We start from the raw sequence: 26,996 nt of genomic DNA, 5'->3' as shown, positions 1-26,996 counted from the left end.
AAACAAAACAAAGAAACCCCAGCAACAACAACAAAAAATCCAAATACAAATGAAAGAAAAGAACCTAACATCATGATGTGAATTTCATAAAGTTGGCCAGTAAGCAGTCGTTTCAACTGCTCTGACGGACTGCGCAACCTGAAGTCGATCTGGATAACCCAGCAATTGCTACACTTCAGTGTAAGGACAAGAGCCAAGCCTCACTTGATCGGAAGTGTCCTGGGAACTGCTTCCTGGGGTCTGTGACAACCCCTTAGGCCTTGAAGGGCAACGATACTGTCTCCATAGGCCCCGTCTTTTGGGCTCCTACCTCCTTCAGAATGTCTGTGTGCTTCGACTTTGCTTTTAGAATTTTCTGAAATTCCTCAGATTCCAGGTAGGCCAGCTGCTCTCTCCTTTTCTTCCTCGCAGGCTCCAATTCATCCTCAGCTAGAGCAGAAAGAAAAACATCATCAGAGAGCTGTGAGAAAGCCTGTGGGCCTCGTCTCTTCAGCTTGCCATCACTCCTTCCCCCAGGCCCGCTGAGCACGGAGGAAAGCTTGACAAGCAGCTGGGAGGGAGAGCTAGCGCGTGGGGAGGGCCTACTGGACCAGTGTCAGGACCAACTTCACTTCACTCCAGTACAGTAACGGTAACAACAATGCTACTTATACAATTCCATTCCAAAGTAAATCTTCACACTAATATAAACATGCAAACCTTTCCCCAAACTAGTTAAGCTGGAGCTCCCAAAGGTCCCAGCGCTGACTGGAACCCCAGTACCTTCAGGAGAACACGTGTTGTTCTTTTCCACACGCCCCTTCACCTCCAGCACGTCTTGTGGGCCCTTGTGCTTCTTTACAATGTTGTTTGGGTCTGTTTTTGCAAGGATCTGGCCTTTTGCTTTTAATTTGGCGATTGCAGCTAACTAGGAGAAAGTAGAGAGAGAGGTAAGAATCAGAAGGATGAGTTATCCAGGCCCCTGTTGTCAGACCTGTGGCACCCCACCCCCTTTTGTCTAGTCCTGGGCTTGAACTCAGAACCTTTTCAGCTCAAAGCTAGTGCTCTACCATTTGAGCCAGAGCTTCACCTCTGGCTTTTTGGTGATTAATTGGTGGCAAGAGTCTCTCCTTTCTGGGCTGGCTTTGAACCATAATCCTTAGAGCTCAGCCTCCTGAGTAGCTAGGATTATAAACGTGAGCCACTGGCATCCTGCTCCTTGTCCCTTTCCAGCATCAGCAGAATGGTATCTGGCTGTTCTTTTAACAGAAATGAGTAGAATTTTTTCCCCCCATTTTATCCAGCTTTAGGAACACAGGCATTCAAATTTGACAGTCATTCAAACTTTTTTTTTGCCAGTCCTGGAGCTTGAACTCAGGGCCTGAGCACTGTCCCTGGCTTCCTTTTGCTCAAGGCTAGCACTCTGCCACTTGAGCCACAGCGCCCCTTCTGGTCTTTTCTATATATGTGGTGCTGAGGAATCAAACCCAGGGCTTCATGCATGCGAGGCAAGCTCTCTTGCCACTAGGCCATATTCCCAGCCCTAGTCATTCAAACTTGATGGACAAATGTACAGATTACTTAAACTAAACAGTTAAATATCAGGTAACGGCAGGCATTTTATCTCTGTAAGGAAATCATGTGACCATTTTGGAAGTTTTAGACCTGACAAAATCCAGATAGAATTCTAGATTGGCATCTGACTAGCATATAACTGCAGGCAAATCATTTCAATTCTCTGGTTTTACCTTTATAAAACAAAGATGAAGAGGCAAGGAGCTATCTTTGATAGCTGTGGGTGGTTGAATGGAATGAGACCTTGCACACATTTGTACACACTCAAGAGCACAGCATACCGACAGCATAGCCACACAGTAATATGAACCAACATCAACAATTATGATTACTACTGGTATTCCTGGTTTTAAAAAAAAATCATTTTGTTATTGTTAAGGTGTTATACAAAGGGGCTACCTTTTCAGGAGTCAGGTATTGAGTACTTTTTTTTGGGCGGGGGGGACAGTGTCACCTCTTCCTTTATTTTCTTTTTGAGACAGGATCTGCCTATGTTGTCCAGGCCGAACAATGTATTCTCCAGGCTGCCTTAAACTCAAGATCTTCCTACCTTAACCTCTTGAGGCTGGGATGACTGGTATAAACCACAATGCCAAGCCTGGCATTACTGCTATTATTGTTATAGGTAAGGCTTCAGAATAAGGCAAGCTATTGCCCTTAATTTGATGGTAGCTGCTAACTAAAGAATTGCATACAGTCTTAATTAGGGGGCTCAGGAAGTGGGCCGGTGAGGTTCTGGGTACCCCACCCGTTTCAGCTAGGGCTACTCAGCTTTCATCTGCCAACAGAGGACACTTGTGTCTGATTTCTTCTAAACAACCAGACCCGGAGCCTTGTGCATACTAGTTTGTGACCACTGAGCCATACTCCCAGCCCTCAAGAATTAGAAAAAAAAAACTTCTGGTAGTACCCATCTCAGGGTTTCCTAGTTGCTGGACAGGTGCTAGATCACATCTAGCTCCACCCTAGTCCTTTCTGCTTTCGTTATTTTCTTAAAGGGTCTCACGTTTTTGCTTAGGGTCAGCTTGGACCACGATTCTCCTATTTACTCACACAGCAGGGTACTGGAGCCTAGTCCACGCTGTGTAAGCACGGCAGGGTACTGGAGCCCAGTCCACACAGTGCAAGTGCAGGAGGGTACTGGAGCCTAGTCCATGCTGTGTAAGCACTTTTTAAAACTTTTACAAGAAGCAGTTGAAAGGAACAGACTAGAACACGAAGGAGGACAGACTTATTTGTTCAACTTTTTCACCCAGGTTGGATTTTGCTAAAGTTTTGCCCAGGCTCGTGCCAAACTACAATTCTCCCCTTCTGAGTAGCTGGGATCATCAGTATGAACAACTGTGCCCAGCTCCGAGGATTCTTTAAACCACAAGTTTCCACTTTTACTTTAACTAATTCATTCCAAGAACTTCTGGGAATGCCAATATGTCAAGAGGTGACCCACTATCTCCCTGGACGCTGTCTCCTTCAGCCCGACAGTAAAGGGCACTGAGGTAACAGGTTCTAACTTTCCTGGATTAAATTCATGGTATTATGTTGAGAGCATTATGGTTTAAAATGACACTGACTCTGCTTATCACAATCGGTAAAATGTTCCGCTATGCTGTTATCTTTTCTGGCCACTGAGCATCCACAGAGTTTGAAACTCAAGCTGCGCCATAAAGAATGCAGTCAAGTGTTGAAGAAAACAGGGACCACATACCTTTTTGGCTTCTGCGACGGCACTCAGTTTTGGTCTTGGGGGTGGAGACACATCGAAGAAGAGAACCTCATCTCCTTCTGTGACGCCTCGCCCGAGCTTGGGTATTGGCGGGGCTGTGGCTCCCTCCGGCCTGGAGAGCTCAGCGCTTGTTCGTGGAGGCTGACTCGGGGGCAGCTGAGATGAGCCTGGCGCAGCCGGGCTCTGGGCTCCACTGCAGCTTTGGAGAAATCTGGAAACGAAATAGAGTTGAGGCTGGGGCAGTGGTACAGGGCTTACCCAGTGTGGACGAGGCCCTGTACTGCAAAAACGAATAACAATAGTAACAACAACAAATATGCACAGCCAGAGCGCTACAAAGATGAGGACTCCAGAACTCCAGCACGACTGGGAACCTCTAAGCAGGCCAGCAGAGGATAACTAGCTGTTAGCAGAAGAGTTTCCTTTTCTTGGATGATTCGAATGAGCAAATGATAAGAACAACACCAGTTTGCTCACCTTTGGCTAATGTCAATTTCCACTGACTAAGCTTTAATTGTTCTACTACTTTCAAAGTGATGACTATTTTACCCACTAGCTTTCCAGTGGATGTTGTGGATGATACAGGATGCAAGAGAGATGCGGAGTGACTAGCTCTGGGACCCTCAGAACCTCACTCAACTCTCTGCATTTGAGCTTGCCCTACTGGGAGAGGCAATACACAGAGGAACCACAACCTGCATGGCGCCTTGATGTGCTTTTACAAGCTATTTTAAAACAGCCAACTTGAGAAATGCCATCCAAATGCATTGTTTTATATGAAGTAGCTGAGACCCAAGATCATATTCTTATTAGTGACAGGCCCAGATCAGAATTCGATGCCAGAATTCCTTTCACTATCAACACTTCTATAAGCTCTAGGCTGACTTTGCAAAGTGCCTATCAAATCCTGTCCAAAGAGAAGTTTTGTTTGGCCAAGGAAGTTCTGAAAGATGTCAGCTGTAACGCTTTCTTCCCCACAAGTCTTTGAACCACATATACAGTGTTTGTGTGCATGCAACATGTACATAAGTTACCTAGAGGCACATGATATAATACCTCTATTATACCCAGCAATTCCTCAAATTAACCTATTTTTCCAAAGAATTTTCCTTGATGTTTAATATTTTCCTTTTCATGGGACCATCGGCCTTTCAAGCCCAAGTTTGGGATAGCAAACTGTTAAAATACTGGAGTAGAACAAGTGTGAGTCAAATCATGCTCTATCATGCCCTCTAACCTTCAAATACATCATCAGTAAAACTAGGATGATGGGAATGAGATACTATATTTATGGAGTAACCTGCACAGGACATGCTAAACATGCTGAGAGTAACTCATCACTACCCAGAACACCTGTGTTCAGGAAGCCTTTGACTATTGTTTATAGCCATTTTCACTTAATTGTGCTCTAAAAGGACTCCATTTTTAGTGTCTCATGTTTGTGATTTACCCGAACTGCAATAATCTGTTCACTGACTAAAGCTTGTTTTTAAAAACCCAAGTGTTGCAAAGCCAGGAAATGAGGACCAACAGGCAAACACATGCTAAAAACCTTGCTAAAAACCCCTTTTACAACTTTCTTCTTTCTCTTTTCCAGGGTAATACTAATGATTCTCCTTTGGACCATTGGGCTTCAGTCTCACTAGCGCAAGTTTGAAGTGCAAGGCCTTCAAAGCTACTTGGATTATGACAAAAACACAGCCCATCAGAATCTGAAGTCACATCTTTTGAAATCGATCACAGTGTCCTGAGGACGCCTGAGAAGAGTCATCTACCCGGAGAATGTTAAGTGTGCCACTCTTACCGTTTCTGTATGTCCTCCGATCTCCTCTTCCTCATCTCTAGCATTTGTTGCTTCTGTTGCTTCAGGAGGGCTGATGCTGAGATAGATTGGATGGCAGGTTTGGGGATCCCCAGGCTGCCTAAAATAGAGGCCCAGACTGAGAGATTCTCTGAGAAGCCGAGGGAACTTGGACAGATAGACATGTGTGTGTACACACACAGACACAGACACAGACACAGACACAGACACAGACACACACACACACACACACATACATGTTCTCTCTCTCTCACGTGGACACACATGCTGACTGTACCTGAAGCCTCAGCTTTGGCTAAATGTTGCTTTAAGTATCTGGCTCCAAATGTTGGCAGGGCCATCAATTCCCTGAACTCCTTGGAGCAAGCCACGCTCTTCTGGGGAATCCCTGGGATGCAAGGAGCTGTGTTAGAGGAGTCGAAATTCCCATGATGATGGTGAAGCGACTTGGCATAACAATGGCATGCTATTTTCAAACTCTGCATTCATACTTTACTCACTTGTAAATGAAGGAGATGGATAATAAGAGAACACACAGAACCCTGAACCTCTCCCACCAGCCTGGTGGGACCGCAGGGATACTGTAAGTAGTGATTAGAATATGAAGCACTTAGCAGCAGCGGCATCATTTGACACAGTGTTTCTGGAATACGGTTGGTGGATAAGGCGGAGTCCAGGTCAGGCCCAGGCTGCTGTTAGGACTATGTGTCCAGATGAGCTGGCATTCAATGGCATAGGCCTACTTTAACAAAAGATAATCGAGGAGCTGGGGATATGGCCTAGTGGCAAGAGTGCTTGCCTCGTATACATGAGGCCCTGGGTTCGATTCCCCAGCACCACATATACAGAAAATGGCCAGAAGTGGCGCTGTGGCTCAAGTGGCAGAGTGCTAGCCTTGAGCAAAAAGAAGCCAGGGACAGTGCTCAGGCCCTGAGTCCAAGGCCCAGGACTGGCAAAAAAAAAAAAAAAAAAAAAAGATAATCGACAGGACTGCCATCGTAATGCTGGATATTCGGTCTGCCCATTAGGAAACTAGCAAACAGGCAAGGCTAAGCCATAGCTGGGGGTGAGGATACTGGTCTCCTCAATGTCTAACTCAGGCCACATCAGCCACTAAGTGCATGAGACCAATGGATAGCCATTCTCAATCACAAACACTGCACATTGAAACAGGCTGGACAGGGAGGGCGGAGAAACAAGTTACCCAGTTTTTGCCGTGTCTCCTGAATGATCGACTTTGTGCCCGTCACAACCAGATTCGTCAACGTGGTTTGAATCTTCTTCTTAGGAGCAACAGCTGCTGCGCTGAAATGACAAGCACCACTGAATCCACTGATGAGCACAGGAAGGGTCGACTACCAGCCATGGATGCTCCGCAGTGTAGTAAGCAGGCTGTCCTTCTGTCATGGCCCACTACCGACCTACCCGGCTTATGTACCACAGCCCAGACAAGAGTAAAAGGCATATATAATAATCTAAAAAAGAGGCAACCTGCACATTGCTTGAGGCCATTCTGAAAGGGCTGAAGAAAAACAAAACAATCCCCTCCTACACTCTGATCTATAAGTCTGGAAATTTATCTTAATTAAGCACTGTAAAAATTTAGGACATTATATCATGTTTAAAATTTTATTAGAAATGCCATTAATATTTACCCAAGGAGAAGTATCTAAAAGAACAAGTTGAGAATATTATGTGGTCACCAAAAATAATGACCGTGATGAGTAGTTGACATAAAAATATTGTTTCAGTTGAGTATATATAGTATGAGTTCATCTTACATTGCTATAACTTAGTTGGGCTAAGGAAGTAACTCAGTGGTAGAGTGCACCCTGTTTAATCCCAAGTAACAAAGCAAAACAAAAAACAAAGACAAACGCCCTAAAAATGCTCTAAACATCTAGAAACAAGTATTTTCTCCTTTTGATTGGATTGTATACTCTTATTCAAAAAATACTATACATGTATTGCTTTTAGCAGTATTAAAAAATAGAGGAATCATTTTAAACTGTAAAAAATGTGTTTGATGTTACCAAATACAGAGAAAGTACACAAAGTCCAATTCCTACTGGATCAGGAACAGAGTGTTTTGTACTTAGACCAATTACAATTCTACTGACTGAAGTCCCTACCTGTCACATGCTCAGATGCAGTCCATATAACACAATATGGTGACAAGGCTGTCCAACACCTACCTCAGAGACTGCTGCAATCAGTCCCTAGATGATGGTCTCGCTGGTATCATCCAGCATGCAGTTAAATTTCAGTTCAAAGAGGTCTTCAACCTCAAACTGTCACAAGCAAAATGACCCAAGGGGTTCCATACACCCGGCCTCCGTGAAGCCATAGTGTGTCAGAAATCAAAGCAGCATAGTCTTTATGTCAAAGATCACCTATAAAGTGCAGGTACAGTATGAGCCAGGAAATGACTCAATCTCTCTTTTCTGTGTGTCCTCTTTGCAGGAGAGAAAGGACATCCAACTTGGTGCAGATAGTAAGCTATGACAGGCAAGACCTGGACAAGTATCCCCTATAGATATAGAAAATTCTAGTCATCATCTGTACTCTTAGAAGATAAGCAAAAGCTTGAGAATGTCTTACATTGAGGCTGCGTAGGACTCAGAAGAAACTCCTCCATAGTAAAAGCCATCTTGACACAGCCGCTCTTTGAGGCTAGCACCCCTGCGAGCAAACTTCTTGGGAATTCGTCCTCCAGAGAAGGTGGACTGTAATTCAGATCGCTTTGCACTGAGCTTCTTGTACTGAGCCTGGATGTGATACTGGCAGTACTCACAGTCATTCTGCAAGGAAGGGCAGAGGATGAGGACCAGGTTAGTGGGCAGGGGAGTGGGCAGGGGCGTGGCTCCTTCATCCCAGCCTCTCAACCCCATCTGCCCACCTCATTGCTCTGGGAGAAGTTCCACCCTCACGCCTCCCTCTAGGTGGGCATGTAGAATCATCCAGCCACTTTGCAAGTCAGTCTGCAATTCCATCAGGGTCAATCAGACCCTGCAGTTCTATCCCCAGCTACATAGCCAAAGGGACCGGCATTTGTACGTAAATGTCTATAGCAGGATTATTCATTACAGCCAAACGTAGGAACGACTTTAACTCAAGAATGGATAAATAAAAATGTGGTCTATCCATACAAAAGAATATTATTTAATCAAGAATGAAGTGGTAACATATGATAAAACATGGATAAACCTTGGTAATAAAAATTCGGCTATAGGTAAAGTAGATAAAAAAAGTCCTATTTTGTGACCCATTAGGTGAAATATTTAGAACAAGCAAATCCACAGAGACAGGAAGTAGTGTTGTTTCCTAGGGGTGGGGGAGGAGGGACTGAGGAATGACTACTATGTGTGTGGGTTCCATTTTGGGGTAATATAAGTCTTCTAAAATTACATACTGGTGTTGGTTGTACAAGTATGAATTCATAAAAATCAAATGAGTTACATATTTTGAAAGGGTAAACTGTATGATTTTTATCTCGAAAGTTGTTTTTCTTAAAAGCTCTAGTAAAAGGTGTAATAACGTTGAAGTATGGAGTTCTCTGTTTGATCCTCATTATTTGATCTCTGGAACCACACAGAAACAAGAGCACATTCAAATTCTTCTTCTAACCCCCTAAGCCAGCTGCAATAGACAATAACTTTTCTGAGAGATTAAACTTCCTTGCTCCTAACTTGAAAACCTGGCAATTATTAACCATAGGTTCAGTGTACTCATTTTGACTCTTCTTTGTTGTTTCAATTTGATCATTGAGGCTAAAGTAACTAAAAAGTTATTATTCCCAATAATTCTTTTTTTTAGTAGAGTTTGACACAACAAGGTTGAAACTGACCAAATTAACAGCCTGTGTGCATGGGTCTCCATTTTTTTTCTTGGCTTTACAGGTTCCCAGGTCCAGAGCTTCACCCATAATTAAGACCTTTTGAGGATGATCAATAGATAAGCACACCTGTAAAGGAGAAGCAGGCTTTAAATTAAGGACTGACAAGCAGACAAGCATTGTGTGTGTGTGTTTGTTTTAGAGTGCCACCTCAAGGCCTCACACAGGAACTCTAACCACTTAACCTGCACTTCCAGCTTTTAGAACAGTTTTTATGCCCGGGCTGGCCATGAATTGCAATCTGCTGATTGCAAGAAGTTTTCCCAAGTAGCTCTGATTATCGTCTTGGACCATTATGCCTGGCAAGGTGAGGCTTTGGGTGTGTGCTGACACTAGAGCTTGAACTCAGGACCTGAGCCCTGTCCCTTAGCTTTTTTGCTCAAGGTCTCAAGACTAGTGCTCTACCACTTGGCCACAGCTGTGCTTCTGGCATTCTGGTGGCTAATTGGAGTCAAGAGTTTCCCAAACATTCCTGCCTGGGCTGGTTTTGAACCACAGTCCTCTGACCTCAGTTTTCTTTCTTTTTGCCAGTCCAGGGCCTGAGCACCGTCCCTGGCTTCTTTTTGCTCAAGGCTAGCACTCTGCCACTTGAGCCACAGCGCCACTTCTGGCCATTTTCTATATATGTGGTGCTGAGGAATCGAACCCAGGGCTTCACGTATACAAGGCAAGCACTCTTGCCACTAGGCCATATTCCCAGCCCCTCAGCTTTCTGAGTAGCTAGGATTACAGGCATGAGCTGCAGGTGCCTGACTTAAGGTATAGCTTTTTATTAGCAGGAATGAATTTACATTTACATGGGGATGATTTAACAAAACGTCTAAACAAATCTGAACTCAGTATTTTATAAAACAGAAAGTAGAAGTGTAGCAGACACATTCAGCTCTCTTCCCAGTAAGTCTTTTCCTTCCTCTTCCAACCAGCATCTTGGATTTGTCAGGACTGACCAAGTGCTCAGCCTCAGGCAAAGAAAGAATCCCAGCATTCCTTATAGTTAGCAGTGATCACGTGACCAAATCTAGCCAATAGGACACAGTATGAAAGCTCTTACCTTCCTAATAAAGGAGAAAGAGGGTGGCTCATCCTTCACCTTTACTTTAAAAGGCAGCTCTGCATGCTCACCACTAGACCACCAATGCCACACACTCTACTTTGGGCTTCGAATGTTGATATCATGGGAAGAATGGCCCAGAATGGCCTTGGCTGACCCAGTGTCCCCCTTTATGGCTGGCAATTCTCAGGCAGAAGCTATCAAGAATCAAGAAGCTATCAATATCCTGCCATAGAAGAGCATTTCCCAGCAGTCCACGCTCTGTCCTCATCTCTCCAAGAACAGGAAATCCTACAACAGGTAGTCCACTGGTTACTAGGTAATAAAGCCTGGAGCAGAAGGCTATCGTGGGTTCCACAGTGTAGCAGTTATCAAGTCTGCTTTACACGCAGAACGTCCTGGGTTCGAGCCCCAGTGGGACCACAAAAAAAAATACCCCAACAAATAAATTTAAAAAAAAAAAAAAAAAGAAAGAAGGCTATGGGGTAGACTGGGGCACGAGGCAGACAATACTCCATCCACCTTGGGCAGTTTTCCTGAGTAACAAAGTTGCTATGTGTCTAGTGTGAGAGTTCTGTCTTACCGGCCTTACACTCTGGAAGCTGGGATTGTGCAAAGCCCCTTGCTAGAACCAGAAACTCTAGTAGACATCAGCAAGCAGTTCAGAATCCTCTCCAGAGATTGATAACCTACACAGTGTTTCCCTCCCAGGGCCTGGAAGTGATGGCTGGATCTTCAGAACCATTTTGTGACCAAGAGGTAATAGCAAAAAAACCCTACAGGAACATGTTACAACTATACTGCCTGTTTATTTAAAAAGAAACTACCCTGCGTTTTTCTGATCCATTCCTAACCAACAGATAAAGACTTGTTGCCATTCTACTATGCAAACAAGGACTGTTGCCAGTTTAAGGTGAGAACAAGGAACTAAGTTGGTTTCTTCCCGCCTCATTCCTGAAAATAGGCTGACTAGGGTACAGGCTTCTTGCTGGGTGGGGTGGGGAATAGAAAAATTACCTACTGCTATTCTCCATGGGTTTAGGTTTCGGTTTAGTAGAGGGGCAGGAGATAGCCCCAAACTCACTGCTAGAGAAGCTAGAAATTCACTCTGATTCTAAACAGCAGCTGTTGTAATAATGAACAGGACAAAATTCTTTCACCCATACATACTGCCTGCTTAATGTCACCAAAGAAACCAGGACCTAAGAGTACCATGAACCCCAGGAGCCCTGGAACCAACTGGGAAAGACTAAAAACAGCTGTTCCAGAGCACTTCACAACAGGCAGAAATCCAGAACAAGAGATGATGAAACAATCAATGACAGCCAGACTAACAGAGACAAATCGAAAAGCATGGCGTGTTGTCTAGAGGTAGACAGATAAAATGTTTCAATAAAACTCAGCTAGCCAATCACCCAGTTAAAGAGATCACAGGCAGATTCAGTGCGCGCGCAGGCACGCCCTGGGGCTTGACCTCAGTGCCTAGGCACTGTCCCTGAGCTTCTTTTTTGCTGAAGGGTCGTGCTCTACCACCTGAGTCACAGCTCTACTTCCAGGTTTTGGTAGTTGATTGAAGATGATGTGTCTCACAGGCGTTCCTTCCTTGTGGCTTTGAACCATGATCCCCAGATCTCAGCTTTCTGATTAGCGAGTGTCTGGCTTCACAGACCTTACCTCCTCAGAGCCATCCTTCGGCTTCATGGGGTTGGCGTTGAGCAAGCCGATGACGGTGCCCTGCTCCGTCTTCCACAGATCCTTGTGAACTTCTCCAAACAAGAACAACGACACACATCGGGTCAGGTCTCGAAGATCATTCAGTCGCCAGATGCTAAATGTTTTCCCCTGGAATGAATATTTAATTTTGGTCTTAATAATTTTTGAACTGTGTACAGTCTTCACTTATGGTTTGAGTGTCTTAATGCAGGGAAAGAAATATGATCTACACAAATGTACTCATCGGAACATCTGCTACTTTCTCTAGGCCTTTGTCTACTACCCATCCCACCTTAAAGATGGAGGTGAGGCCAGGCCAGTCAGATCGAAGCATCAGGTCTAGGGGTGGGATAGCTCTGCTTTTCTAATGACATGTACACTCAAGCGCATATGCACACATTCAAACACACACACCCATTCACATACACATTACACAGCATACAGAGGATAAGTAGCAGCAATGGGCACTAACATTTAATAACTTACTGATATGAACAGATAATATACAATTTTTCAAATTGATTATTTGTCACTGATCGTTATTATTTTTGCTGGTCCTACGGCCTGAACTGAGGGCCTGGGCAAGTTTCTTGGTGTCCAAGGCTAGCTCTCTACTACTTGAGTCACAGCGCCACTTCCAGCCTTTTCTGAGTAGTTTATTGAAGAATTTCATGGACTTTCCTGCCCAGGCTGCCTTCAAATGAGATCCTCATATCTCAGCCTCCTGAGTAGCTAGGATTACAGGTGTGAGCCACTGATGCCTAGCTGATAATATTATGTATGAACAGTCACAAACAGGCATCTGCTATATGTTAAGTGTCTGAATCACTTAAAGAAAGCTAGACACTGAAAAATGAAAAATGTCAGATGTATTACAAAGTATCTGGAGATACAACTCAAAATGCAAGCTATTTATATCATGAATAACATCCATGGGGGGGGGGGAAGAGAATCATTTAGATAAATGTTGAACCCAGCTATTTTAGAGGCAACCCAGATGGATACAGTTTTAGGCTATGGTGAGTTATTTTGTCTCGACTTTGAGTGCCGGATTTATGCAAAACCTTTTTTATGAGTTCATATACAATGAGTCACTATTTCAATGTCATTATACTCACTTGTAAAGCAATGAAGAACTTAATCAAATGAAAGATACACTTGTTCATGTTTACCTCCACAGTAACACAACAAGCAATCTATAATTAATTACTATTATTCCTGGTAAAACTTCATTTGAATGAGTGCAACATCAATATGAGCTCAATCACAGTAGTTCAGAGCTGAGAGATTAGTATAATGTAAGTGAGCTTCTTTATTTTATGGATGTAGAAATGAAAGGCCTTAAAGAAAGATTAAGTGTTATCCTGAGGCCATGCCACTATTTACAAGAGCAAAGGATAGAACCCTGTTTTTGTTCTTGACTTTTCCAGTTCACAACACTTACAGCAATGTTGAAACTTGCTAGGTGTTTTATAACAGACCATACCATGCAATTTCAGCACTACTGGCACTGGGCTTTTACAAAATGAGTTGCTTTCCTGATTTCAGCCTCACTGTTCTCGTTGGCATAGAGAAAAGCAACTGGTTTTTGTGGGTTAATTTTATATCCTACTATGTTGCCAAAGTTTTGGATCAGCTCAAGTAACTTGGGAGAGGAATCTATGGGGTTCTTTAAATACAGGATCATGTCATCTGCAAAGAGGGAGAGTTGTACTTCTTTTTTCTCTATCTGGATCCCCTTTATGTTTGTCTCTTGCCTTATTGCTCTAGCTAGGAATTCCAATACTATATTGAAGAGGAGTGGAGAAAGCGGACAGCCTTGTCTTGTTCTTGATTTTACAGGAAATGGTTTATAAACTTTTCACCATTAAGTGTAATCCTCTCCCCTACAGGGATAGATAGCCACACGTGCCACCCACACCCACGTCACATGAAACACTATGACAGTGATTTGGACACTGAAGGACCCAAGAAAGCAGTACAACCAGATCTTTAAGCAGGGCATTGCCCCTGAATAGAGATCTCTAAGGAGCTGTGGCTACAAGTGACTTGGAGAGGAAGTACTGACAGGTGACAAGGACACAGGTCACCACTGTGTGCAAGGAGGCAATGCAGAATCCAGAAGGACGGCTTACACTGTTAGTACTCTGGGGAGTGACTTTCTTCATTATCACCCCGAATGTCACCCAGTCCACTTCCTCCAGCTTGTCAATGGCCATCTTTTCCCTGATCTGTGATAGTCTGATCAGCTTTCGGCCAGTCATTTTCTTGTTCATTTCTGTGGAGGATACTCGAGGCCTCCTGCGTTAAGAAAAACCAACAGTTGATTATTGTTCTAATGAACGGTACCTGGCACCGCCCCAGCTGTCAGAGGAGGCGCTGTGGTGCTTTAGGGGGGCTTAGTGATGTAGTATGTATAAGGCACACTTTTGTGTGTGTGTGGTCCTAAGGTTTGAAAACAGTGCCTTACACCTGCTAGACAAGTGTCCCACCTACCACTTGAGCCATACTCACTGCCCTTTTGGCTCATTTTTTCTTTTTGCCAGTCCTGGGGCTCGAACTCAGGACCTGAGCACTGTCCCTGGCTTCTTTGTGCTCAAGGCTAGCACTCTGCCACTTGAGCCATAGTCCCACTTCCAGCTCTTTCTGTGTATGTGGTGCCGAGGAATTGAAGCCAGGGCTTCCTGCAAGCTAGGCAAGCACTCTACCACTAGGCCACATGCCCACCCAGCCCCTTGGCTCATTTTTTAGATAAGGTCTCACATTTTCCCCCCCAAGGCCAGCCTCAGACAAAGATCCTCTACCCTACAGCCTCTCCTAGCCAGGATCACAGGCACACACTAGCACATGGAGCTTGTTGATGGGAGGTCTCGTTTACTTTTTTCCCAGGTTACCTTTGGATGGCAATCCTACCATCTACATCTCCCAAGTAGCTGGGATTACAGGTGTAAAGCCACTGTGCCTGGCCCTCTTTTGGCCTTTTCAGTACTTTTTTTTGCCAGTCCTGGGGCTTAAACTCAGGGCCTGAGGACTGTCCCTGGCTTCTTCCCGCTCAAGGCTAGCACTCTGCCACTTGAGCCACAGCACCCCTTCTGGCCATTTTCTATATATGTGGTGCTGAGGACTCGAACCCAGGGCTTCATGTATATAAGGCAAGCACTCTTGCCACTAGGCTATATTCCCAGCCCCCATAAATACTTTATTCACTATAAATCCAGAGAAAGTTTTCCTTAAACACTTCATACATAGCTGTACTATGTCAAGCTAAGTGCTGCTGCTAGATTTACCAACAAACTCTGTCCAGTTGAAGAGCTCTTGATCTTCTGTGGATCTGCTACCCAGGCACACTGCTTATAAAAGACTCCATCTTCTGAGTAGGAAGTGCCATCTAGTGGTATGGAGGGACGGAGAGCTGACACAGCTACTGACCTGAGCCGCAGACCGGAGAAGGCTTCCACAGACACAGGTGGAGCTGGTTCCCCGGAACTCCTGGAGACAGCTGAACTCCTGGAGACAGCCGAGCTCGAGCTCGGCTCTCTGGTCATCTGACTAGGTTTGTTCCCAGGAATAGTTTGTAGTGGTTCAGGGGGAGTAACTGTCATCTTTAAAGATGAGCTTTGGGACTCTAGAAAATTAATTTAGAATTTAGATCAGCATGAAATCTGCTTACAGCATTCTTTGAAGCAATGCATACAGTCACTAAAATTTGAGGGAACACAGGTAGCCCACATCAGTCTCCAGTGGTCCGACGGAAGTGTTTTCTATCAGTGCTATCCACTCGAGCAGAAGCCATCAGTGACAGGCAGCCACCCGCCACTTCAAATGGGACTCGTACTATTAAGGAAGAACATGTCTACCTTACATTTACAGAAGACTTTGTAATTGGGCCTACTGTAGCAGCCATTCTAAATGCAGTGACATTTGCAGATTTTCATTGCATGTAAGCATGGCTTGCTTTGCCAGCATGGCTTTGCCAGTCCTCAGGGTGCTGCCCTTGAGCCTCTTTGTACTCAAGGCTCATGCTCTACCACTTGAGCCACTGCACCACTTCCAGCCTTTTCTGAGTAGTTTATTGGAAATAAGAATCTTACAGACTTTCCTGCACAGGCTGGCTTTGAAATGCCTTCCTCAGATCTCAGCCTCCTGAGTAGCTAGGATTATGGGCATGAGCCACTAGCGCCCATCTCATGGCCTCTTACTTTGAGAGGCAAGCACTCTACCACTAGGCCATATTCCCAGCATGGCTTTGTACTTTGAGAGATTTTGTGCATACACCAAATTCTCCCTTGGAAACACTCAAAGCCAATTCTTTTTTCTTCTTTCTTTCCTATTTCATTGTTTTCCTTTCCATTCCACCTTCTTTAGGGAGGGGACCAGGGTGTTTTCCCGACCAATGAATACATTAAATATTCCTGATGTGGTTTAATCTTCATATTTTCGGAGTGGCTATATGAAACAGTCCAGATGCTCTAAAATAGATGAGTGGATCCAAAAAATACAGTACCTGTCACAATGGAATTTTACAGAGCCATCAGAAATAAGATTATGTCATTTATAGGGAAATAGATAGACCTACAACAAACCATGTTAAATGAGGTAAGCCAAGCTCAGACACAAACGGCACATGTTTTCTCTCATATGCAGAAGTTAGATCTAAAATACATTGGGACATATACTCTTTTTTTTTTTTTTTTTTGGCCAGTCCTGGGCCTTGGACTCAGGGCCTGAGCACTGTCCCTGGCTTCTTCCCGCTCAAGGCTAGCACTCTGCCACTTGAGCCACAGCGCCGCTTCTGGCCGTTTTCTGTATATGTGGTGCTGGGGAATCGAACCTAGGGCCTCCTGTATCTGAGGCAGACACTCTTGCCACTAGGCTATATCCCCAGCCCCTGGGACATATACTCTTAAGAGAGGAACAGAAAGGCATCTGATCGTATAAAACAATATTTATCAAAATGTTCTGTTTTGTTTTTTGCCAGTCCTGGGCCTTGAACTCAGGGCCTGAGAACTGTCCCTGGCTTCTTTTTTGCTCAAGGCTAGCACTTGTGCCACAGCGCCACTTTCGGCTTTTTCTATATATGTGGTGCTGAGGAATCGAACCCTGGGCTTCATATATACAAGGCAAGCACTTTACCACTAGGCCATATTCCCAGCCCAATATTTATCAAAATGAACTCTAGGAAATGGAAACAAGAGGTTTTGTCCTTTGTTGCTGGTTTTTGTTTTCTTTTTGTCTTGTTTTTCCACCCATCTGTCTTTGGGAGGATAACGGGAAAGCACAGAAATGGAGGGAGACAAAGGGCAAACAAATGCAGCAGTGGTACTTATTAGACATCTGTGGAAAATGAAGTATATAACTTGTGGGTGGGGCTGGGAAGGAGAAACTCAGAGAGAGTGAAGAAATGTATTTATTACCTGACTGTGTAAGTGTAATCTCTCTGTGCATCACCCTTATAATAACAATAAATAAATAAAGTAAAAAGAGAAGTGATCTAATGCTCCAAAAGGTCAGAAAGTCTTGGCACAGTCATTCTTATGTAAGACTGTGTTGTTTACCCTCAGAGGGACTTTGGATCACTGGTCCTGAGCTAAGGGTCAGGACATCCCAAGAACTTTAGAACTCAGAAACCATGTCCATGTGCTCAAAACCACAGTAATGAAACACCTAATGATAAAGGTCTCAAGGTACAGAAACTTATTTGTAACTGGACAAAGCAAATGCTCAATTCATGTCCACCGTCCAGGAGGGCAGCTCTCTTACCATGTAGACAAGAGCTGGCCCAAAGCTACTCAAATGTTGTGTCTAAACTGCTGCTTTACTAGGCTCTTTCCTCATCACTCTGCATTAGGTCTTTGGAGGAGCAATTATCTTAGGTAAACTGAGGGAATGTGCATAGAAAACAATACTTGAGCTTACGCACTGTTTCCACTTCTGTCTTATGAGCACCTATGGGCATGCTGGAATAAGGTTTACTTTGAACACTATTCTGGAGTAGAAGGTTTTTGCCCCTGTACAGAATGGTCCTTTTGGCTTAATATAACCTGGCTTCAAATAAAATATCCACTTTATAAGGGCCTATGTGCCTTATTCTCACAAGCCTAAGGTTGAATCTCCAGATTGCCAGCCTGAAAACTCAATTCAAGGTTCTATTAACTATGGACGAAGTAAAGCTAAATGACTATGATCAACCTGTTACTTGTACAGACAATACCTACTGTGGCTCTAAGGATATTTTAAGTACTCTGACATGGGGAATAAGCCCAAAGCATTTCTTATGGCCCTACTTCTAAGAAAATGACTTTTTCCATTAGGGAGCTAGGACAGTCCAGACTGCCTGCCTGCACGGGCGCGCATACACAAGGCAGCACCCAAATAGATTTTTTTATTTTGGTACTGAGGATCGAACCCAGGACGTTGTACTTGCTAGGCAAGCGCTTTGACACTGAGCTACATCCCAGCCCCCAAATAGATTTTAAATAGAGCCAGAGTGGTACCAACTAGAGGCCTCAGAACCTCACCTGTAGCAGCCTTTGGTGTCCGAGCCAGACGCTTGGTTCGGGGTGGGGCAGGGGCATCGAGCTCTGCTGAGAAGCATGGGGACTCTTGAATCCGCTGAACTTTCTTCTCCTTCAGAGGGGGCCGGGGACACTTTCCTTGATTGAAAGTAAAAGAAATAGGGAAAGCCAGTTTAGGAACAGGCACAGAAGCTGCTTTGGATGCAAAGAACAATGTTACAATTCTTGAGTCACAGAGATGCTATGATGACAGCCAAGTTACCGGAGGATTTAGGGAGGGCTGGACTTGCAGGCTGTTTAATTGATGCTGATTTGAGTTGTTCTTGTAAGGACTTCATTTGTTCTTGCAACTTCCTTAATTCATCTAGGAAAGGAAAATACACGGATTCAAGAGTACTGGCAAGAATGATGTAATGCTCTTGTTGCCTGCCTGTTTGCAACTGAGACTCACAATATAGTCACCTCTCTAGAGCTCTCCAGAGAAACACACCATCTCCAGTCAGCAGGCCTCTGACACCTAGGCACATTAAGAATTGGTACAACTGACAGACACTGCACATCTAGGGTAACACATTTTTAAAGTCAAGCAGTGATTGTATTTCTTTTGTAACAGAAATAACATAAGCAATGTAACAAATGATGGCTCCTGTATTAGAAGGAACAGCCAACCATTGAATTTTATTATAACTTAAAAATCTGCCCCTTAGTGGCCAAAGGAATAAAGAAATTATGGTATATATACACAGTATCATTCTACTCATCCACCAGGAAGATTGCTATGTACCATTCGTAAGGAATGGAGACTTGGAAAAATTATACACAAAGTATGCAAGACCCAAAGAAACATAGGTGGCATGGCTTCCTTCATTGTTCATAACTAGAATGTGCCAACAGAAAAGTAAGCACACTGGATGGTAAAAGAAAAAAAGTACATTGAGACATGACAAATTATACAGGTCTCTAGGCATTCACACAGACTAAAGGAAGATACTCTTAGGAGAGGATCACATAGGACAAAAGCTATGTGCATCTGACCTTATGAAATCATATTTATTGAAATGAGCTCCAGGAGATAGAAGCAAGAGGTGTTTTTTTTTTTCTTTGTTGCCATTTTTGTTTTCATTCCCTTTTGTCTTGTTTGTTCGTTTATCTGTCTTCGGGAAGATAAGGGGTGGCACAGAAATGGTGGGACAAAGGGGAACAAATGCAGCACTGGCACTCACTAAACACTATATGGAAAATGAACTGTTCTACTAGTGGGTGGGGAAGGGGAGGAATAACTGGGAGAGAGTGAGGGATAGATAGACAATGTCCCAAAAGAAATGTACTCATTACCTGACTTATGTTAACTGTAACCCCTCTGTATATCACCTTTATAATAACAATAAGAAAAATACACCAAAACCAAGTGCTGGTGGCTTTCACCTATAATCCTAGCTACTCAGGTGGCCGAGATCTAAGGATTGCGGTCTGAAGCCAGCATGGGCAGGAAAGTCCGAGTGATTCTTATCTCCAATTAACCAGGAAAAAGCTAGAAATGTAGGTGTGGCTGAAGCGGTAGAGCACCAGCCTTGAGCCAAAAAGCCAAGAGAGCATTGATTAAAAATGTCTCTGGGGCTGGGAATATGGCCTAGTGGCAAGAGTGCTTGCCTCATATACATGAAGCCCTGGGTTCGATTCCCCAGCACCACATATATAGAAAATGACCAGAAGTGGCGCTGTGGCTCAAGTGCAGAGTGCTAGCCTTGAGCAATCAAAGAAGCCAGGGACCAGTGCTCAGGCCCTGAGTCCAAGGCCCAGGACTGGCAAAAAAACAAAAACAAAAACAAAACAAAAATAAATAAATAAATAAAAATGTCTCTGTCCTCTAACTCAGATCATTTGTCTTTTACATCTATTTCCTGACACCCTGAGTTTGCAGCTATTTTGACGGACCCTGTCAGTGGTCTTTGTCTACTTTGTCATGAAGCAATTAGAGAAAGTATGAGGTAAAGGCACCTTGCAACTCCTCATTGGTTTTCTCTTGTCTGGGGGCAGGAGCAGCGAGGACCCCGTGTTCAGTGGAGGGTGATGCAGGAACATCTTCATCCGTTAAGTCCCCCACATCGCCAAAGAGAGTGGCCAGATTTTCCTTCTGGTCTTCTGTCCTCCCCACATCTCCATCGCCAGCCTCTTCTGTGTACGATTCACCGTCACCATCAGCATCAAAAAGCTCATCAAATTCGTCCAGTTCACCATCTTCCTGGGCCTGAGAGTTATTCTCTTCTGAATGACAAGCCGAGGCTGACTTATTCTCCTCCAGCAGAGCTGTGAGCACAGCCAAATCATCTTCCTCCACTAGAGGAGAGAAATGAAGTCAACCTGAGAAAAAGCGCTAATGGCAAGCACAGATAACTCAAACCCTCAACACTGACGTGGCAGTTCAGGTTCAACTACAGATGTCCCTGTCTTGCCTGGTATGCCAGTTGTTCTCATTGTGTCTATTTTTCTTGACCTTTGGGCACTTCTGAGAGGGCACTGAGCTGAGAAGGGACCAATATTTGCCAGGGTGGGCCAGGCATCAGGCTAGATCTTTTTACCTCCCTGAAACTGTGTCCTCATTTTTTTTTTTTTAACTTCACACTGTTTCATCTCCAGCTATGTCTTCCTCCTTTTGAACTCTACGCCAAAGATGGCTAGATGCCAGTGATTCATTCTGACAATCCTAGCTACTCAAGAAGCTCAAAGCCAGCTTAGGTAGAAAAATCCATGAGACTCCTATCTATCTCCAGCGAGTAAGCAAAAAAGCCAAAGGGAAGCTGTGGCTCAAGAGGTAGACAAAAAAAACTTAAGGGCAGAGCCTAGGCCCTGAGTTCAAGCCTCAATATGAGCACCCAAAACCAAACTTTAAGCACATGATCTTGTCTATATTTTACATTAAAAATACAAGCAATAAGCTTCTGTACATTTTACCACCAACTCTGAACATAATCTTGTTGGTTTCCTTCTTCTGAAAACTGATACAAAGAGTCTACTATTTATAGCTGGTTCCTCTGTTTATATAGCAGATCAGTTCCTCTCAGCCTCCCAGGGATGTCATTCCACTATTTCCAACTGTCTCCTGCCTCATCAAATTTAAAAATTAAAAACGAAGATACTCAGTTACGCAAGTGAAAACTCTCTCTTTGGAACCAGGAAAAATACCTGTGAGTAGGGGAGCCTTTTCATTATTTTAGAGGCAGAATGAATTAACAAGTCCACAGATAACCTGGCAGTTTTTTGTTAAATAAAGAGAAATTAAGAAAACAAGCAGGCCTTACCATCCATGTTGCCCAGAACAGTTGTGATCAGTTTGGAGGACCAAGCGCCCAGGAGATGAATAATCTAGGATCTTGGCTGTGTGAAATCAACATCAGAAGAGTCACCTTTGATTCTTCACACAACACACATATCCAGCAAATCAAGAACCTTACAAACTTGATGGGCTCTAACCTCAGACTTCACCTGACATTTCTCACACTCCCCCATCACTAGTGCCCTTCATCGTAGCAAATAAGTGGCTTTCCACTGTATTTTGCATACTTTTAAGGCTACTAACTCTTTTTTAGAATTTTAATGCTGCTTTGTCCAAACAACTGTCACGCTTACTGTGTGATTCTATTTAATTCCCCCATTAGGATTTTAATTCTAGTTAGCAAAACACAGAGGAACAGTCAGCATAAGACAAAGTCTTATTCTGTGCAGCCTCCTTTTTTCATTGAAAGTGATTTTTTTTTTAAAGGCCAAGGTTATTTAAGTTATCTGTACCACCAGATATATGAGACTTGGATGAGTCTAATGTTAGGATACCAATTAGGTGATTTCTTTTTATTTATTCAACAAATCTTTCCATGGGCCCCATCCTGTGCACACTGAGCATTCTGCTGGAGTGTGAACCTCCTGAGGTTGGACAAGATGTCCTGGGTCATTTCTATAACTAAGCCCAGCCTTCCTCTCCAACAAATTTGTGTCCTCCTGTTGGCCTTCATTTGCGGCTATTTGACAAACACTATGAGTTCTATCTCTAAAATATTGCTCCCATCCTTCATTTCTCTCCAACATCACTGTCCAAACCCTAGGACAAACCACCATTATCTCTGGCCTGGATGACTATATTAGCTTCCTATCTGGGTTTCTGCCTCCTGCAATCTACTCTCCATACAATGGTTAACAGTAATCTTTGCTTTCCTTGATAATCTTTTAGGAACATAAATTAGATCATGGTATTCTCTAAGTGTTAATTCCTTACTAATTTACAAAGTCTGCCAGCCTGTTTCTACTTCTTTATTTCTCTGGGGCCATCTATTCAATACTACCACTTCAGGATCATGCTCTAGCCAGGCTAGTAGTTTGCTTTGAGGTTATAGAACAACCATGATGCTTTCAGGTTTGGATTTTTCTCCCCCAGTAACTGGAACTTGAAATCTGGGCTTGGGTGCTGTCCCAGAGCTTCTTTTGCTGAAGGCCAGCATTCTACCACTTGAAGCCTCAGCACCACTTCTGGGTTCTTTTGGGTAGTCTATTGGAAACAAAAGTCTCATGGATTTTCCTGCCCCAGCTGGCTTGGAACCACGAACCTCAGATCTCAGCCTCCTGAGTGGCTGGGATTGCAGGCATGAGCCACGGGCGCGCAGCTCAAGTTTGGATTTTGATGGGAAGCTTGTCCTCCTTCAGTCTGTACCACGTTTTCCTTTTTTTTTTTTTTTTTTTTTTAGGCCTCTCCAGACCACCCAATCTGAGTAAGCCTCCTTCTGCTACTTTATTGTGTACCGTCCACTATCTGTTCTTATCCTCATTAAAGTGCAAGTCGGAAAGAAAATGTTCGGATTTGCACAAGCTGCGATCATCACAGAAATAAATAAGAACAGATGGCAAACATTAAAAAAAAGTTACTTTAAAGACAAACAAACAAAAAGCCCTGCCGGGTGCCGGTAGTTCCCGCTTATCCTCCTGCTCTAGAGGCTGAGATCTGAGGATCACAGTTTGAAACCACCGCGGGCAGACAACCCCGTGAGCTTTGAGCCTCTTACCTCCAATTAACCAGCAAAATGCCGGAAGAGGAAGCTCAAATGGAAGAGCGCCAACGTTAGGCGGAGAGTCCGAGCGAGAGTGCAAGGTCCTGAGTTCAAGTTCCAGCACCCGCGCGCGCGCGCGCACGCACACACACACACATACACACACACACCACGAAAAAGCCCTCCAAACCCTGTTTCTTACATAGTCGACCCAGCAATTCTCCAGCCCGCACCCCGCCGCGACTTCCCCGCCGCACGCCCTGGAAGCCGCCCCGCTGCCGCCCGGCTCCAGATGTCTTCCACGGAGGGCTCCTCCCGTCCTGAGGCTTCTGCAGGGCGTCCTACCAAGACGCCGGGGTCGCCCACGGTCCCGAAGCCCGTGCTTCTCACCTGGTGGCCGGTTCCTCTCCCAAGCCTACCCTGGAACCCGCCAAAATTCCAACCGGGCTCCGCCCTGCCTCTGACGTCAGAGACACGCGACCGCAAGGCCGCACTGATTGGCTACGCCGGCGCTCCGGGATCGCCCGGCGCAGAGCCATACGTCATCGGGCGCCATCTTTGCTGACGGCCAGTGAACCGTCGGCCGGTGATCTGTGAGGTCCTTTAGGTAAAGCCGGGTTCTGGATCCCCCTGGCGCTGGGGAATTCGGGTCTTCCTCAGTGTTTCGGTCAGGGTGGGACGTGGGTTCCCGGCGCTCCCAGGCACTGACTGCCGGAGGTGGAGGCACGGACGCCCGGGCTCGTACCTGGCGCCACTCCGCTCCGCCCCCCCCCCCGCCCGCCGCCCCCAACCCCACGGGTTCCTGTGGGGTAAGTGACCGACCCGGGCCTGGCGCGGGCCGAGCGTCTCACTTCCTTCTCTTCTAGTGTCCAAACAAGGTGTTTGGACTCGAAATAAGAAAAAAAAAATCTGCCTTTAACTCCGACCTTCGGATGTTAACTTACCTCTAGCTATCGCTCCAGCGTCGGGACAATGAAGGAAAGATGGACTCCCTCGCCCCCCTCCACCCCCCAGCTTCTCAGAGTAGTTTGTGGCCCATTATATCTCGAGAATTGTAACGTAACCCGTTGTCAGCTGAGAATCACTTCAGAGACTGTTTTTCAAAGAATATTCTATTGTAAAACTGACATGTGTCTTCACATTCTAAAGATAGTGTTTGTACAGAAGATCATGGTTTCCAAATGTGCAATAATACGTAATTCTACATGATTTCTACATGATTTCAAAAATGTCCAAGCAGAAGTGTCTATTGCTTGAGCCTTTACTGGGACTTGAACTCAGGACCTGAGTAGCCATCCCTTAGTTTTTCCACTCAAGGCTGGCACTCTAGCCACTTGAGCTCAATTTCCAGCTGGTTACAGGTAAGAGTTTCACAGATTTTTTTTTAATTTTTTTTTTGGCCAGGGCTGGCTTCAAACCCTGATTCCAATCTCAACTTGTTTTTAGTATCCTTATTTTCTTTTAGTGTATTCCCAAGAGTAAAACTATTGGGCAAAAGGTCATAAACATTTTTTTTTTTTGGTACCAGTCCTGGGCCTTGGGCTCAGGGCCTGAGCACTGTCCCTGGCTTCTTTTTGCTCATGGCTAGCACTCTGCCACTTGAGCCACAGCGCCACTTCTGGCCGTTTTCTACATATGTGGTGCTAGGGAATCGAACACAGGGCTTCATGTATACGAGGCGAGCGCACTACCACTAGGCCATATTCCCAGCCCGGTTATAAACATTTTTAAGGACCACACTTTTTTACTGTTAAATTGAATATTAATGTCTTACCTCTCCAACCTAAAAAAGCAGAGAACAGAGATTCATATCTTCTCATCCTCTCCATCTCCCTCCTTCCAACTCCCTTCCAATATGATGTAGGCTGATGAGCTCTGCCATGCCTTTCCCTACCACAATGAATCAAAACCCCTGAAATCATGAGCCAAAATCTTCCTTTTCAGTTGTTCTGACAGGTATTGTGTCACAGCAGTGAAAAGCCAAACATGTCATGCGATGTGTTTTCACCCCATATGCACAAAATTCCTGTTTTCGGTTAGATTTTTTTTTTTTTTTTTGCCAGTCCTGGGGCTTGAACTCAGGGCCTGAGCACTGTCTTTTTGCTCAAGGCTAGCACTCTGCCACTTGAGCCACAGCGTCACTTCTGGCCATTTTCTATATATGTGGAACCCAGGGCTTCATGTATACTAGGCAAGCACTCTTGCCACTAGGCCATATTCCCAGCCCAAAATTCCTATGTTTTATAGTTAACTGGTAACGTAAAACAAGGCTGTTGAAGAGATATTACACAGGGTTGGAGCACCAGCCAAGGAGCTTTGAAAGCAAGTGTCAGCCAGGTGGAGTCCCAGTCTCATACAAATAAGTAAAAGAGAGATCACACTGAATAATTGAGACAAGACATGCATACTTGATGAATTTACTACTAAGCAATGCCCTTAAAACAGCCTTAATTTAAAAAATACATTAATTCAGTCATCATTTTTTGTTTTTCCTATTGGAACTCTGGACCCTTTTCCCTACTCATCCCCATGCACAGCTAGCAGCCCCCAGACTGTACGAGTTCACCTTTTCCACATTTCACATTTAAGTAAGATCCTGTGGTGGTATTGTGCTGTGTCTCCTTTATTTTACTTAACATGATGAGTTCCCCAGGTTCATCAGTACTATGACCCATGATAGGATTTTCCTCCTTTAAAAAAAGTGAATAGCACTTAAATGAATAGTATTTCATTGTGTATGCACACCACATCTTCTTTAGCTTCTCATCTGATGGCAGACACATAGGTTGCCTTCCATATTGGAGCTACTGTGAGTAACACTGCAGTGGATGTTGGATACAGATAACTCTTCAGCAGCCTTAATTTAAACCAGTCCATTTGTAATCCTTCCCATCAGCAAAGAAATGACTTAGTCACAGGCTAATTCCATCCATTCACATTGTTATTTCAGAGTTTGGGCCTGCAGGATATTTTTATTTAAACAAAATATGAAAGCTCCCCAAATAATTTAAATGTGAAGCAATTTGGTTTGCTTTTCTACTCAGGATACTACAGCAGTTTATTTTCTCAAATATAAAGCAGTAAATATTTAGATGAGAAACTACAAATAATAAATTGAGAGAAACTTGATTTTTATTATGATTTTTGTGTGTCTCAGACAGGGCCTGGGCACTGTCCTTTACCCTTTTTTGCTCAAGGATGGCGCTCTACCCTTGAGCTACAGCTTCACATCTGGCTTTTTGGTGTTCAGTAGATGGTAACAGTCTTTCAGATTTTCTTTGGCTGGGCTGGCTTTGTTCTACAATAATCAGATCTTAGCCTTCTGAGTAGGATTTACAGGTGTGATCCCCTGATGCCTGGCTAAAGTGAAATTTTAAATACTGTGATTGGTTCCAAGAAGACCAGTGAACTCATTGTCATGTGTCAAATTTGTTCACTTGCCCTAGTATGAACCAAAAGCTCAGTGCTCAGATGAAGAGCTACAACCATAACACTGAAACACAAACAGCCCCAAAAGATCCATTCTAACTGGGTGTACTTAAAAATACCTCAGACATTTTCCTGATTAACCCATGATCACCTATTTCCCCTGCCTCCCTCAAAGAGTGTTAAGTTGATCCATAAAGCTTCTCCCACCTGACTCTTTGAGCTGTCACATGAGAACAGAACAGTGATTCGCATAAACAGAAA

At 44.2% G+C, this 26,996-nt stretch overlaps 1 protein-coding gene across 1 annotated transcript in view; it reads right to left on the bottom strand.

The window, feature by feature from the left end:
* Mcm10 (minichromosome maintenance 10 replication initiation factor) overlaps positions 1-23,738 on the bottom strand; it is a 28,043-nt gene extending 4,305 nt beyond the window's left edge. Inside the window, exons 1-16 of the mRNA XM_048367465.1 lie at positions 23,697-23,738; positions 21,573-21,648; positions 20,272-20,610; positions 18,536-18,637; positions 18,277-18,411; positions 15,188-15,383; positions 13,894-14,059; positions 11,720-11,887; positions 8,947-9,063; positions 7,701-7,900; positions 6,304-6,404; positions 5,377-5,487; positions 5,082-5,199; positions 3,260-3,488; positions 763-907; positions 311-429 (exon numbers count right to left, since the gene is read on the bottom strand). Of these exons, the coding sequence (XP_048223422.1) occupies positions 311-429; positions 763-907; positions 3,260-3,488; positions 5,082-5,199; positions 5,377-5,487; positions 6,304-6,404; positions 7,701-7,900; positions 8,947-9,063; positions 11,720-11,887; positions 13,894-14,059; positions 15,188-15,383; positions 18,277-18,411; positions 18,536-18,637; positions 20,272-20,610; positions 21,573-21,579 (2,253 nt within the window). The 5' untranslated portion in view covers positions 21,580-21,648; positions 23,697-23,738. The remainder of the gene's footprint in view (positions 1-310; positions 430-762; positions 908-3,259; positions 3,489-5,081; positions 5,200-5,376; positions 5,488-6,303; positions 6,405-7,700; positions 7,901-8,946; positions 9,064-11,719; positions 11,888-13,893; positions 14,060-15,187; positions 15,384-18,276; positions 18,412-18,535; positions 18,638-20,271; positions 20,611-21,572; positions 21,649-23,696) is intronic.
* Between the last annotated feature and the right edge of the window lie 3,258 nt (positions 23,739-26,996).

The sequence above is a fragment of the Perognathus longimembris genome, chromosome 18 (assembly GCF_023159225.1).
Source record: "Perognathus longimembris pacificus isolate PPM17 chromosome 18, ASM2315922v1, whole genome shotgun sequence".
Lineage (NCBI taxonomy): Eukaryota > Metazoa > Chordata > Mammalia > Rodentia > Heteromyidae > Perognathus > Perognathus longimembris.
The sequence above is the reverse complement of the archived record's forward strand: the minus strand, read 5'-3'. Positions and strand labels throughout refer to the sequence as shown.